The sequence below is a fragment of the Megalopta genalis genome, chromosome 3 (genome assembly GCF_051020955.1).
Source record: "Megalopta genalis isolate 19385.01 chromosome 3, iyMegGena1_principal, whole genome shotgun sequence".
In the NCBI taxonomy this organism is placed as follows: domain Eukaryota; kingdom Metazoa; phylum Arthropoda; class Insecta; order Hymenoptera; family Halictidae; genus Megalopta; species Megalopta genalis.
The window spans coordinates 11,048,319-11,061,999 of NC_135015.1; the positions used below are offsets into that span (position 1 = coordinate 11,048,319).

At 39.2% G+C, this 13,681-nt stretch overlaps 1 protein-coding gene across 4 annotated transcripts in view; it reads right to left on the bottom strand.

Moving 5' to 3' along the window:
- LOC117229670 (uncharacterized) overlaps positions 1-13,681 on the bottom strand; it is a 447,677-nt gene that overhangs the window by 266,828 nt on the left and 167,168 nt on the right. For all 4 annotated transcript variants that reach the window (XM_033486300.2, XM_076520036.1, XM_033486299.2 and 1 more), the window contains 2 exons: positions 5,089-5,250; positions 548-731 (listed from right to left, as the gene is read on the bottom strand). In XM_033486300.2, the coding sequence (XP_033342191.1) occupies positions 548-731; positions 5,089-5,250 (346 nt within the window). The remainder of the gene's footprint in view (positions 1-547; positions 732-5,088; positions 5,251-13,681) is intronic.

A 13,681-nucleotide genomic window follows, 5' to 3' on the forward strand; every position in this document is an offset into this window, starting at 1 on the left:
ATTTTTCTGTTACAAAAATTCAGGAATGAAAGTAGATTGAAACATACAAGAAATAAATATTGTCTCGTTCTATTAGGAGCATCATTAATTTTTAACTATTACAACAGCGATCCCACAGACCGCTAATATTTATTAGACCGTTATTACTGACATAAAAATGGTAAAGAAAAAGACTATATACTATAATAATGATGGTGTCCAATTTGGACAGTTCGATTGAACAGAAGAAATTGAATTGAAAACGTTGCTTTTCCTACAATTTTTCTTGCAATTCTATTATCACCACAGATGAATAATTAATTAATTTACAGTCTCATAAACGGACAATAGTAGTTAATGGTTAAACAAGGGGTTAAGCATTTTATGGATCCGCAAAATCTACAGTTCGATGCACAGGTGGTTCCGAACGATCAACTCGATCAATAAACTAAATAGTCTGGGCACAGGCAAATACCTCAGAACACATACATAGTTCTCTCGAAGCCCGGTGACTCGGAGTGACCACAAGTGGAGAAGTAACACACAGTAGAACGGAAAAGCTACTTACGCTGTGCCGTTATGACGTCCGATGTTGATCAATCGATAGATTTGTAGCTCAACACGCTGACCAGTGTCCGGCACGAATCTGTATGTACATCTCGAGGGTCCTTCAAGTGCCGGCGACTTTATTTGCCCGAAGCCACGACCCGATTTGCTGATTAACTGCTCGCTGTCCAGCGTTATATTGCACACTGGAACAAAGAACGTGAAATCAATGAATACACGGTGAGTCGCTTCGTCGATGTTTTAGCTTTATTGCTCCTTAAAAAAAGAGTTAACGATATTTAATCTAATTTCACGCAATTTGTTTTTTTTTTTAAATATAGTTTTAAGTTTCACTTTTCACAAGTTTCATCGGTGCTTCAACAGCAGTGGTCAGCATCAACGTTGACCTATTAGCCGAGATATTATATTTATTAAAATTATTATATAGCAAAACTTGTTTCAATCTATGATTTATGAAGATTCGTGTAGACGTAAAGACGATTCTCTAATAGATATTTAAATAATAATAGATTTTAAATAGAATACCTAATTGTAATAGATTTTTTAATAGAAATTTTTTAATTGTAAATGATTCTTAGATAGAATTGTAATATGTTTTCAATAGAAATTTAAATTTTTTAATAGATTTTTAATAGAAACTTGAATTATATAATGTGTTTTTAATAGTAATCATAATTATAATTAAATTTAAGTAGACGTAAAATATAATTATAGACTTTTTAATCTAATTTATATCTTCAGATTGATATTTGCTGTTTTCAAATCATATAAAAATAACCACATATAAATCTCGAATCATGAAGGGTGAATTTTATTTATGTCGGTATCTATTGAAAAAATATTACGAAGAAAGCGGCAGTGTTTAGAATTTCACTTTCGAAAGAAATTCTATGATGGCTCATTGCATGAAAATATTTTGTAAGACGTTTCCGAATCCTTCATGTAAAAAACAAAATGTTTACAATTTTAAGTTTTCGACACTTCGATCGAGCAATCCTTTTCCTAACTAGGCAACGAATGCACCTGTTGCTCTTGGCAGCCGAATGTCCGTTCCAAATTATTCGATGTTTATCTTATATCGTCATTGAAATGTTAAATAAACCGTTTCTAAAATGCGTATTATTTCCATAATTTTCAACGATGATCATTTCAGTGTTCTAAACACTCTTCATAAATGCTCCGGCTGGAAAAACCTGATTTTATCTGTTCAATATTCAGATTTACGCTTCTGCGGGAAAATTTCTATGAAATTGTAAACGAAATGGTAACTATGACAGTTCATCAATTAAATCCTCTTTAAAAGTAAGACTGTCTAGGCGGTAAATCTTTCCATATATCTCGCCACTATTCGTGAAGAATCCAGGTCACTTGGAAGCGTGACACTACGGAGCGAAAGCACTGCGTCGCTTATAACGATTTTTCCTGCTTACAGTGGTTTGTCGTCGTGACAAAAGAGACCTTCGTCTCTCTGAGCAAGGCGACGAGTTGTCGCGACAGAGAACCTTGCGAGTCTGTCTCATATGGAGTCTGAATCGATTCCTAATTGCCTTCCGAAGGACGTCCTATCGGAAACTTCTGTGATTACGTTGTAGCATCGGGAAATATATTAGCGGGTTGGTCTGAACGGCAGATCCGGGAAAGATAACGTTGAGAGATTAGCTTCGGAGTTCCGCAGCAATTAAGAACTGCTAAAAAATATCTGACCGTTTGTCCGAGGATGAACCTTGAACGCTATATTTTACACGACACACGGTACCATAGAGTAGAGCAATAGTTCGTGCAGGGTTTCATTGGATCAAAATAATATTGTAGAATTATTTAAATTGATTGAAAAGTAGAATTGAACAATTGTTTCATCGTCGTGTAATTTAACCGTTTTTTTGCACTCGAAGCTACTATAACTCTAAATCCAAAACATTTCTTCCTCTCAATTTTACATGTTTAATACATAGTTTTAACAATGTTTTAATTATAACAAAATTAACTGGCGCACAAATTATTTAGAGAAATGATAATGTTTATCTTCAATGGTGTCGCAAAATTGCCGCCACACGAGAGCGAATGGTTAACATCGAATTACAAATGTACCTAATATTTCTCTTATATTTTTTTTTTAGTCGACAATTATTTTTAATAACTCTCGTATCCGCTTGTATTGCCTACATGTTTACTCGACCGTGCATTTCATTTGATATCGCACGTATGCAATTATTTTCAGCGCTGTTACAATATAATGAGGAAATCCGATATTCACTCGATGAAAATCATTTTTACTGAAATTCATATAGTTAACTATCTCGGTACGCTTGTGTTCTATAATAAAAATGAAATTTGTGTGTTATCAATTTCATAGGATTTCCGCATGAACATCGCGATTTTATAAACGGAACGAAGTTTCAGCCACGAATAACCATTTATTCCAAGTTATTCCCACTTATTTCAATACCCACAATTCCTCGATAGCGATCAGATCATTTTTATTAGTAAACACTGGTTCGACCGATTTCCGCGTATTTATAAAATGGATTCCGAAATTTTGGTAATCGCGGCCACTTTTCACGTTAATTGACCACTAATTGAAATGATTATTCCATTCCGGATGAATGATCGCGGCCGATACACGGTGAAAATACAAGCAACGCGCCATTAGAGTGGCTACAATAATTAAGTGGCGACCGTGTGTTTTAGCTAGCTGTGACTGCGAGAGAAAAAAAAGGTTTGATTGATGAAACAAAAGGGCAATAATGTCGGAGGTAATTAACGAATGGGAGGGGATCGACGAGCGACGGGCAAAAAGAACCACGGAACGCAATCAGTTATGAGATAGTGGAAGAGGGTATAACAATTTCGGTGGCGGGATTTCCGCATTATCCCCGGGCACGGCAGCGTAAACATCCGAAAGAAGGTCCCGTCTTGATCGCTCTCGGGCATCCGCCGAAGCTGCTTTGAGAATTCACCCCTTTCTATGCGAGTCTATCTGTTCTCTTCTTACCATTCTAGCCTCGTTTACTCGATCTGCTCCCGCGTTACCTGAGCACAGTTTCTCTGTAGGGGTTGCTCAGCCGTTAGACTCCAAAGACGCTCTAATTTCCACTTCTTCCCGCGACACTGCTAACAGAGGCTGAGAGATACGCGGCGTAGCCGCTGCCGAAAGGGATGAATATAGCGGCTTAATGGCGTAAATCTTGTTTCTAATGACGATACGGATTCAAAGAGATAGCGGTTGCCTTTTCGAAGTGACGTAATTACGTCGCGCCTAGCATGCAAGTAAATACTCGAATTAGACGATTGGCCAGGTGGGCGCGCGTCGGAGGCAGACGGCAGTACTCTAACTGCTAGTTGGATTGCTAACGAGTTTAACAGTGAAAGGTCTAACTAGAAGTTGTAGTTCGTGGCGATGCCAAGAGATCCGAAAGAATCGGACCGCGAATCGAATCCGAAAACCTTTCGCTTGCCGCAGTACTTATTGCTTTGATCGTGAAATTACACGACGGGATTTTTTTTCTGAAATTCGTGTTACCTGTTTTTTCGAACTAGCCGTTTTTCTCTATTATAGTCGTGGAATGCAGCGAAGTATCCAACGATGAATGAATGCCACAGCGAACAGCTATTTTCATTAAATTAAAGTGTTACAACCAGGAATTACAGTAAAAATAGAATTTATTACTTCTCTTGTTAACTTTTATAAATTTACATATATGTCTAATACATAAAATTTAAATATAATAAATTAAATTCATGGTATGTATGTTTGCACTTGTAATTTTTTATTTCATATCATCCCATTTTGTGTGAAATCATTGTGTTCAGTAATAACTGTGCTGCATATTTGGTAGTAATATTCGGTAATATATATTATATGTGATATATTATATTATTATATACACAATGTCGCACGTAGAATTAAGTGCGCATCACTTTTAGCTACCGCCGTCAAAGGAGAGGAATTTAATATAAGTTATTTGAATGTAAGTTTCTAAGAGACTGCCTTTGACACGACATTATACGCGGAGAAACCATATTACTTGGTCATTTAAACTTCGATAGTTTCCGAGGTGACGATGGAGGCGCTAATTCGCGGAGAATGGTTTCGCCCTTTAAGCTTGAGTCTTCGCCAATAAAAAAATGTGTTCCCTGTTTCTGGCTCTTTTACAAATCTCCGAAGTTCCGTGAAAATCGTACGGGAACTTTCTAACAACTGTTTACTCTCCGCCACAAATTCAACCAGTGTTCGCGCAAACATTTCTGCTGTTCCGAAATCTTCCTCGCGAATTTTAGAAAAATCAGAACAAGATTTTTTCCGAGGATTTCTCGCGATGAATGGAATCAATTGTTGTTAACATCCTTGTTTCTTTGCATTTTACGAGCACAAGTGTATCACAAATGCACAATGTCTGCCGTGACAGTATTCGAAACTGGAAAAGTTCGTTCCAGCGTATCCGTGACGGTCATTGTCTGCGCAAGCGTGTACACGCGTTCAGCATTAGTTTGACCCGATGAATATTAAGATGAATGCTGATGGAAGGTAACGATAATGCTTACTGTTGGCGCAGTGTTCCTCCAGTCCGCACTGACCGCATCTGTCCGGCAACGCTGCACCACAGCTGCATCCTCCGGTCGGGACGCAACACGCGCATTCTTTGCTGGACGAATTAAAACTGCAGGCGCAGCCTGTCGTCGTTTCTGTCCAAAGATCCACTTGACCTGGAAAAGAAACACAGAACGGTTAGAAAATGAGTTTAAACAGTCGTGTCTAAAGCGGGTCATTAAGAGACGAAATACTCGATGCAAGTGTTTCATGAGGAAACCGTGGCACGAAGCTGCGAGAAATCTGGAACGTTCTCTGCACTCGAAGCGAGCCCAGTTTCTTTTGTCCCGCAAAATTCTCGGTTATTCGCTGATGTCCGTTGATGGACGAATTTAGTTTTTGACAAAGAACAAATCAGTGAACAAATTGTCAATAAACATTTGTCTTAAATAATTATCCAGAAAAATTTCTTTAAGACGAATATTTTATTACAATTACTCGTTATTCGAAACGAATTATTCTATGTATTTAACCCGAGAAAGATAACCTACGTCGCAGAGGCGCCTGCGAAATAAACAACTGACTGCACCGTTTTCATAGAGGTCTAGTGATTTAAGTTTAAAATTACTTAAAATATAAAAAAATATAATATAAATGCATTTTATTTTTACAATAATGCCAAACCTTTAAAATGACTAGATTAACTTAAATAAATATCCATTGTTAGTATAAAATTGACGCCTTAGAAAAGCATGCGCCTCTGAAGCGTATGGTTATCTTTTACGTACGTTGTCATATGGTTATCTTTCTAGGGTTAAATAATCCTTTATTCTTTATTCGACTAAATCATTCGTTGCGAGAGAGACAGTTTTTTATAAAAACAGAGCTATTTAAAATAAAAAATTCTATAACCGATTTTCCCATTCAAATCGGAAAGGAAAATCATATTATAGGTAAGTAAGGAAGTTAATCAATAAACTATGAAAAACATTTTTTATTCTATAATTTTCATTGAAATCGATTATATTTTGAATGGATTCTTATAGGAATAAATTCTTATTCGGATATATTGTTATCGTAATGTTAAAATGTTATTCCTTAGTTTTTATCTCTTATCGTCATCCGAATAAAATTTTGCCCAACTCAGACAATTGGTTGTCTGGTTTCTGCTAGGCCGATCGGAGACATGACTGTTCTACGTTTCTGATTAATTGTTGACTTATTCCACTTGTCTGATTAAGCATGGACCTTGTCTCATTTCTTTGGTCACACATAGTCTTAACAACATTTTTCTAAAGAATGAGATTCTGATTGCATTTTTTAACTATTTTATTGGCTTTATTTATCCAAATGAAAGTTTTGTTGCTACCTTATATTCAGTTTGTTAAACAGAATTCTTTGTCGAAATAGATTTTTCTTTCGAAGAAAGAAGGATCAATTTCAGCAAATTATTCGGATGACGGATAAAAGACAAAGACTAATAAATAAAATTTAATTCAACTAATTCGATAAATTTTTATTCAATCGAATTAAAATTTATCTATTAATTAGGTTTATCTATTAATTAAAATCTATTATCTATTAAATGAAAATTTTGTTAAAATGTGAAACATAAAAAGTGACTGAAATAGTTCTGCCTCAAATTGGTTTTAGAAACGATCTCGAAATCGTTTCATAAACATTGAAACCCTCTGTTCAATAAGACAACAGTGGTTGTTGACCTGAGAACCCTGCCCTTTGTAATATTCTCTGTTAAACCCAAGCGGCCAAACCATTGCAACAGTTTCAGGAATCAATGTGCATATAATGCTTCGTAAAATATTTGAAGAGACTTCAAAGTTCGGTCCAAAATATAATATTTCAGTTTAGTACACCTCGTCATACATTTTACGCCGCATACGTGATCAGTCGAATGTTGAATTTCGCGTTCAATATGTTCCTAAGTTCGCACATAAATATTGATATAGTCGAAAAGGTCGGCGACGTGGCGAATAATCTTTCATGGCTCGTTTGATAGGCTGTCATCTAGCAAGGTTACAACCAGCACCCATCGCGTCGTACATGGGAATGAAGGGTTACGAAATTGGCCGTCAGAAACTGCGTTATCAAAGGAAAGTCCTTGCAGTTAACCGCAACATTTCCTTAGCTTTATGACCTATGTCCACAGCTATTAAACAGTTCACCTTTGATGCTCAGAATGCGGGCGTTCAAAAGACAGTAACAAATTAATTTCAAGTTGACACAGAAATGTTGTATTCACTTTTTATTAGAAGCTTTATTAGAAGCTGTATTAGAAGAAGCTTTATTAGAAGCAGAAATCAGGACACGATTTTTGTATGATTATGAAGGACAAAGTTGACTAAAATTAGTTAACTCTCAACACGAAATAATACTCTTTAAACTTCGTTTGGGTAATACAAGTAAGCAAATTAATTTTCTGATTTTCCAAAAACTGTTCAACTATCATATTGCAGAATCAATATAAATTCTATAATTTTCCAGATTGCTCGACAATTAGGGTAAATTATTGTGCTACCTCATGGTTACTCTGCCTATATAATGATTTTATTTATATTTAAAAACTACATTTTTTATATAAGATCTATGCACTGTAACTGTTTTAATTTTCATGTCTTTTTCGATGCGGGCGTCGATTACCGAGCAAACTCTCATGGCGAACCACGTGTTACTTCTAACCTTACTTTCTTGATCGGTGAAATGCGTGTATTCTTTCCTTGTTCGAATAATATCGTAAGTATTGAAATATGTATAATAAATTATGTTAAATAATTTAGTAAGGAATATTTCACGTTTTTACATTTTTGTTATTATTTACCTAGAATTAATCACAGTAATCGAAGCACAGTAATTAGATCAGTGAAGAATAAAAAAGATGAATAATTGACACACACAGATTAACATTTCATTTTTTTAAGGGCACAGTAACTCGCTGAAAAATTGGTTTGTACATTTTATTAAATATTTTGTGTTCTTCATATATCACAATTATGTAAAAATTCGCACTTATAAAAAAAACATCAACATATAAATTAAATGTTTTAAGAAGTGCGAACCAAAACGTCGCTCTATTCCTCGCCAAGAAGCAGTATGTAGTTGAAAACAGCAGGCCCGTTTCGTCAGCGTGAAATTGGAAGGAAAAGTCCGTCCAATTCGATCAGCATAATTAAAAATAATTTGTTGCGAAAACAAACGATCGCTTACAATCTGTGTTTTTCTCCTATCATCCTGTGCATCGACAAATATCACGCCGGCACGGACAAAAGCGACCGGAGTAGCTTCAGGTGCACGGATCGGATTAAATTCTTTGTCGATTCATTGTGGAACGCGCGGACACACATGAAGGATTCCAATGACAAGCGAGCCTATTTATTTTACAGTACTCTGTCCGTCCGACTCCGCGATCGGCTGTGTCTGCGGACGATACTAAGCCGGTTAGAAAACGCAATTCTTCGTGTGCTGAGCCACACAAGTAACGGAACACGCGGTGTATCGTGTTTTCCGCGCATTTGGGCCTGATTGAAATTGCCGTTCAATCGAGCTCGTCTATTCGCGACCCTTTGTCGTGTGTGGCTATTCCACCTCCCTCCACCGGTGGCGTCCTGCCCCCCGCCGCCCCTCACGCCGTCGATTCCGTTCTCCGTTTAACATTTCGACTGTGATAATACGGTTTTTCCCCCTTTGCTTGTTTTCGGACGCGTTTCCCTTTGCTCCTCCGCGCGTCGCTGTTCACGCCACTCCGCTGTCCGTTTTTTCCCCTCATCCCTCTTACACCGACGTGTCCCAGGATACCGATAAATAGAAATGCACTGAAAAACGGAACCGGAGGCGGAATATAACCCCCGGACGACCGATTGCTCATTGTTTTTGCTCGTTCGCCGGGAAAACGCGTCCGTTTTTCTTTCGAACGTGCCACCCACCCTTCGTTGCCTCTGTCGACTTTGCGGCTGAAAACCCGCTACTAATCCGTCAATTAATAAACTGTCGTTTTGGCCGCACGCTCGACAAAGACTACGTACGTTCACGCGTATTTTTATGCGTTCTCTGTTTGGCAAACGCGATATTCAGGATTACAGTAGTATAACCGGAGAGCGTTGGTTTCTCTGAATCTCTGACTTGGAACACTTGTAGTATTATCTACTCTTAATCGTGGTTACGGAAATGTTTTGCTGTTTGCTATTCCGTCGTACTAAAACTATTCGGTCGGTTCATAAGTTCGTACGATTTTAATTGCGATATTTCCCGCATAGTAATTCGATAGCTTAGATTTTTCTCCTATCTTGCGATTGTTTACTTATTCGTCCCGCGTGAGTGATAAAGAAATTAAATTTTCGAAAGCTATAATTTTTTTAATTTTTAGGTGACGGAATATTGAGTTGTAGTTTCCATCACTTGAGTTTTTGACGAAGGTTTTAGCAAAGTTGTTGTCTCAAATACGAATGGCACTTTATTATATTCAATATTTCGAAGCTTTTAGTTCTCTCGAACATCGATTAAACAAATTTAAGGGTTCGCAACAATATATGAAAATACATTCTTGCACTTGGTAGAATCTACACATTTATTATACGTAAGAATCATAATCACAGCTTTCGCAGTCTGAACAAAGAGAATCCTCGAAGTTGAACTCCGACAGAGGAAAAAAGTCATTCGGAACCACAAAATTGGCATAAACCAGTAATAATAAATCTTTTTCACTGCTGCATAAAGCGGAGTGCACTTAGAACAGAAATTTATTCAGATTGCCGAGCAAACGCAGAAAGTCGCGGAAGACCAGCAAACAATTTTCTTCGCGGGTCCCGCAACTCGTGCGCCAGAAGGTCCAAAAAAACCCTCCGAGTCTGTGGAAAGTTCGGGCTACTGTTTCTGCAGTCAACGCGTTAATTAGTTTCGGCGAAGTCGGCAATAACTTCCTGTGGCGAAGATCGGAAGCGATCTACGTGGAAGCGAGGCTGTGTCTTGCCCGGAGCCGGACGGCAAACCGCCACGAACAACTTGTAACACCAACAATGGCGCGCGTTATCGGGACCGCGGGTCGATCGATCGGCTGGTAACGGAACGTTGCAGCGTAAAAAAGGTCCCAGCGAGCCAAGTCGACGCCTAATAGAGATTTCCGATTGATTCTGCAAACGTGGAGATACGCGCGCGTGATTGATTGTCTTCTTCTTAGCCGGTGGGATCGTCGAGGAGGAGGACCAACAGGACGAAGGACTCTGCGGAGAAGGAAGAGGACGGTTGGGCTCGGTTGACGCGAGATAAAGCAGGAGAACGGCGAGTTGCGAACGCGTTGGTTAAAGGAGGTAGGGGACAGGTAGAGCCGGAGAAAATGTAGATCGGAGCTAGAAGAAGGAAAAGAAGAGCGCGCGCGGATGGGGCTGGATCGTCGGAGAAAAGGACGCGCAGGAAGAAGACATAAATTCCGTGCCAGTGTAAAAAGGGCGTTAAGAGGAGAAGCCCCGGCACCCCCGATATGTCAATATCCCGAGGAAATACGGGGCGGTACTTGGCCAGAGGGGTAGTAAAAATAAAGCAAACTTTATTGCTGGTGCCGCCGCCGCTACCACCACCGGCACCACCACCACCACCATCACCGCCGACACCATTGAGGCTGCCTCTGGAAATGTATTTCAGAAAAACGTTCATGTAGGCGAACGCTTTAGGATCGTGAATGTGCTGGGTAGGTGGTTAAGAGGAATGCTGTTGGTGGAGCTCGGATTCAAGGGATTTCACGGTGGCGGGGACCGAGGACGGCTAGAGGGTGAATTAGGGAGAGGGCGGACATTTCCAATTGGATTCTTAATCCATCGATTTGGGCTCGATTACCGGGGTTTGTTTAACGTCCGTGGCGAGAGGATAAGGGTCTTGGCTGCCACGCTGAGCCACAGTCGAACCTGCGAATCGTTTTTAGAAAATGAAGACCCTGCGGGATTGGATTATAACATTCGGTGGCCTCATAAGTGCCGCGGTATGTTTCGTAAACGCAGAGCGATCAGTGACCGAATCGGAGGAGTTTAATCCTTTCAACAAAGATACATCGTTCTGGCTAAACTCGAGGAAACGCTGTTTTCTTAATATTTCTAATAAATAACAGTTTTATTACTTTCTCGCTTTTTGAATTTTCGAATTATCAGGTTTCACAAAATTGTTGTAATTTCATTCCTAAACTTTATCAAACTATGTCAAACAGGTTTCGTACATTTCGCTCAGGTACACACGACTCTTTTGGTCGGCACTAAGAAGGTTACGTCAGTTATTGTTTCAATAAATATTGCACATGTCCAAATTACTAAGTGGAAATAAATTTGCGTCGAAACATTGCAAACTTGATGAGTTGATAGAGGATTTTATGAACTTTGAAATAATCACATTAACGTTTGGAGTTGCGTGGAATCGCCGCGGTCTCCATAATCCGGTTAATGGTTAAACGATCGAATTTAATCTAGAGATGACATTGGATTGGAAACGTTAGCCAACGCTAAGTACTTCGTCTTTTACACAATATAAAATTAGAACTAATTTTGTACAAGTTTCACAATGGAAATACAGCAAAAGTTATCGCAAATAATAATTTTTCTCCGTTTGCGAAGAAGGTGTTTCATCGCCTCGCGAAGGAAATTTCGATTTTGAAGATCGCCCACGGTTTCGACGCACAACCGAATCAGACGAGGACAGAATTCGTAATCTACTGGATGAAACGCGAAATTTATCGGTTCAAGAGATATGTTTACTAGAGAGACTTTGAGACTTTGAAATCATCTGTCCACCGGTATTTCAAGAAAATGGAATCAGTAAACGGCACGAGCTTATGGGATTACGTATGTAATACGGGAAGGAACTTGGGCAGCCGGAAAAATCAGGTTCGACGGGAAAACGCGAAATTATAAATGGAAAGAACTTCAAACGAATTCCGACTGACCAACCTCTGCGGGGCTTTCGGTGATTTCACCGTCGCAGTCTATTTTTGTTGAAATGTCCACCCTATCCGGCATTTCTGCTCGACTCAGGAACATTAAGCTGTGTTCGCACCCCTGCGGCGCGCTTACCGTAATCCGTGCGGCGAGACCCATGGATCATACAATGGAAACGCGTGCTTTTATGTGCCGAAGCTTATGGAAGTGTCATTTTTCCGTGGTAGTTTCTTTCATAGCCGTAACTGGGATTTGTTGCCGTCGTCATTTGTTGCGTGGATACCGTGTCGGTTTACACGTAGTTTCCAATTCCGACCGCTTTTTTTCGTTCAGCTCCAGTTCTCCGGTATTGAATAATAGTTTATTGCTTTCTCCACGGATCATTTTATACGCCATTGCTGTAAAATAACGTCTTCGGAACGCCGTGGGTTACGACGTTCTCGTAACATCGCTGCGAACTGCTTCCGGATTTTCTCTTCAGTCACATCAGACATTATATGGGCAACAAAACTGTGTAAACCGCATTTTTATAATTAAGAATCATCATTGCAAAACGTTCGTTCTGCTCGCCATGCGTCTTCGAATGTGGTATCACCTCCATTACGTCATTCTAAATTTAGGACTTCCTTGCAATGATATTACTTCCGCATATTTGTTAACTTATTTGTGCAATCAAGCAGGTATCTTACTCGAAATGAAATAAAACGTCCCTAATTAATTATGTATGTATATTTTGTGAAAGATGGCGCGCCATTCGAATCCAAATGTTCAACTTCACTATCGTTTTGATTGCAGAGAAAACTTTAGTGTATTCTTCCTCTCGTTGAAGTTTATTGTTCATCTATGCGGTATTTCCGTTTTAATTATGTGCATAGCACGTTTTAGTAGTCAATAACTTCGACAATTATATGCGTTCTCACTTCAAACTTTAAGGGGACATTTTTCGAGAGTTAATCCCACTAAAAAAGTTTTTCGATCGCAATAATTTCTTCGAAGAAAACAAAAATTTATATTTATTCTATGCCTACGTTCGCTCGAATGTCTAATAGATAACAGAATAAAATAACATATTAAACAGATTATTACTAGAAATTAGCGTCACGAGTCTGATTCATCGAAATATGACAAGGAGACAGTGTACAGATTCCGCAGACAAACAATGACCTTTTGTATGGGATTAATAAAATTCACGTGTTGAACGAGGTACACGGGAAGCGTTGGTACAGGATAAAATTTCCACGGCGAAATTAGCGGGGGAATGGACGGGTTTTAGACGAGGACGAAGGAGGATGGAGAAGCGAAAAGATCCACTTAGCGTTCACTTTGGCCGACGTTAAATTCTAATGAACCGGACGCCGGTCAATTTCAGTTAGCTGCCTTCCGGTAGATCGTGATATTCCGATCCGACGGTGTGGCCGGTACGTAATGGCAGCCGATACAGTTCGGCCCGTGTGGTCAACCCTACGGAAGTGTCTAATAATTTTACGTTTAAACGCGGGCCGGCCAGTCGGCTCTTTCGCGCAGCTGCTCTCCGTCGACGAAAGCCACGCGCATTACCATGGTAATAGACGGAATAGTGGGCGTCGTTATAAGGGAGCCCGATTTTCGCAGACCGTTCATTATCGCCGATATTAGATCGAAAGCGACAGGTATCGGTGCGATCTATCGGTGCTATCGGTCC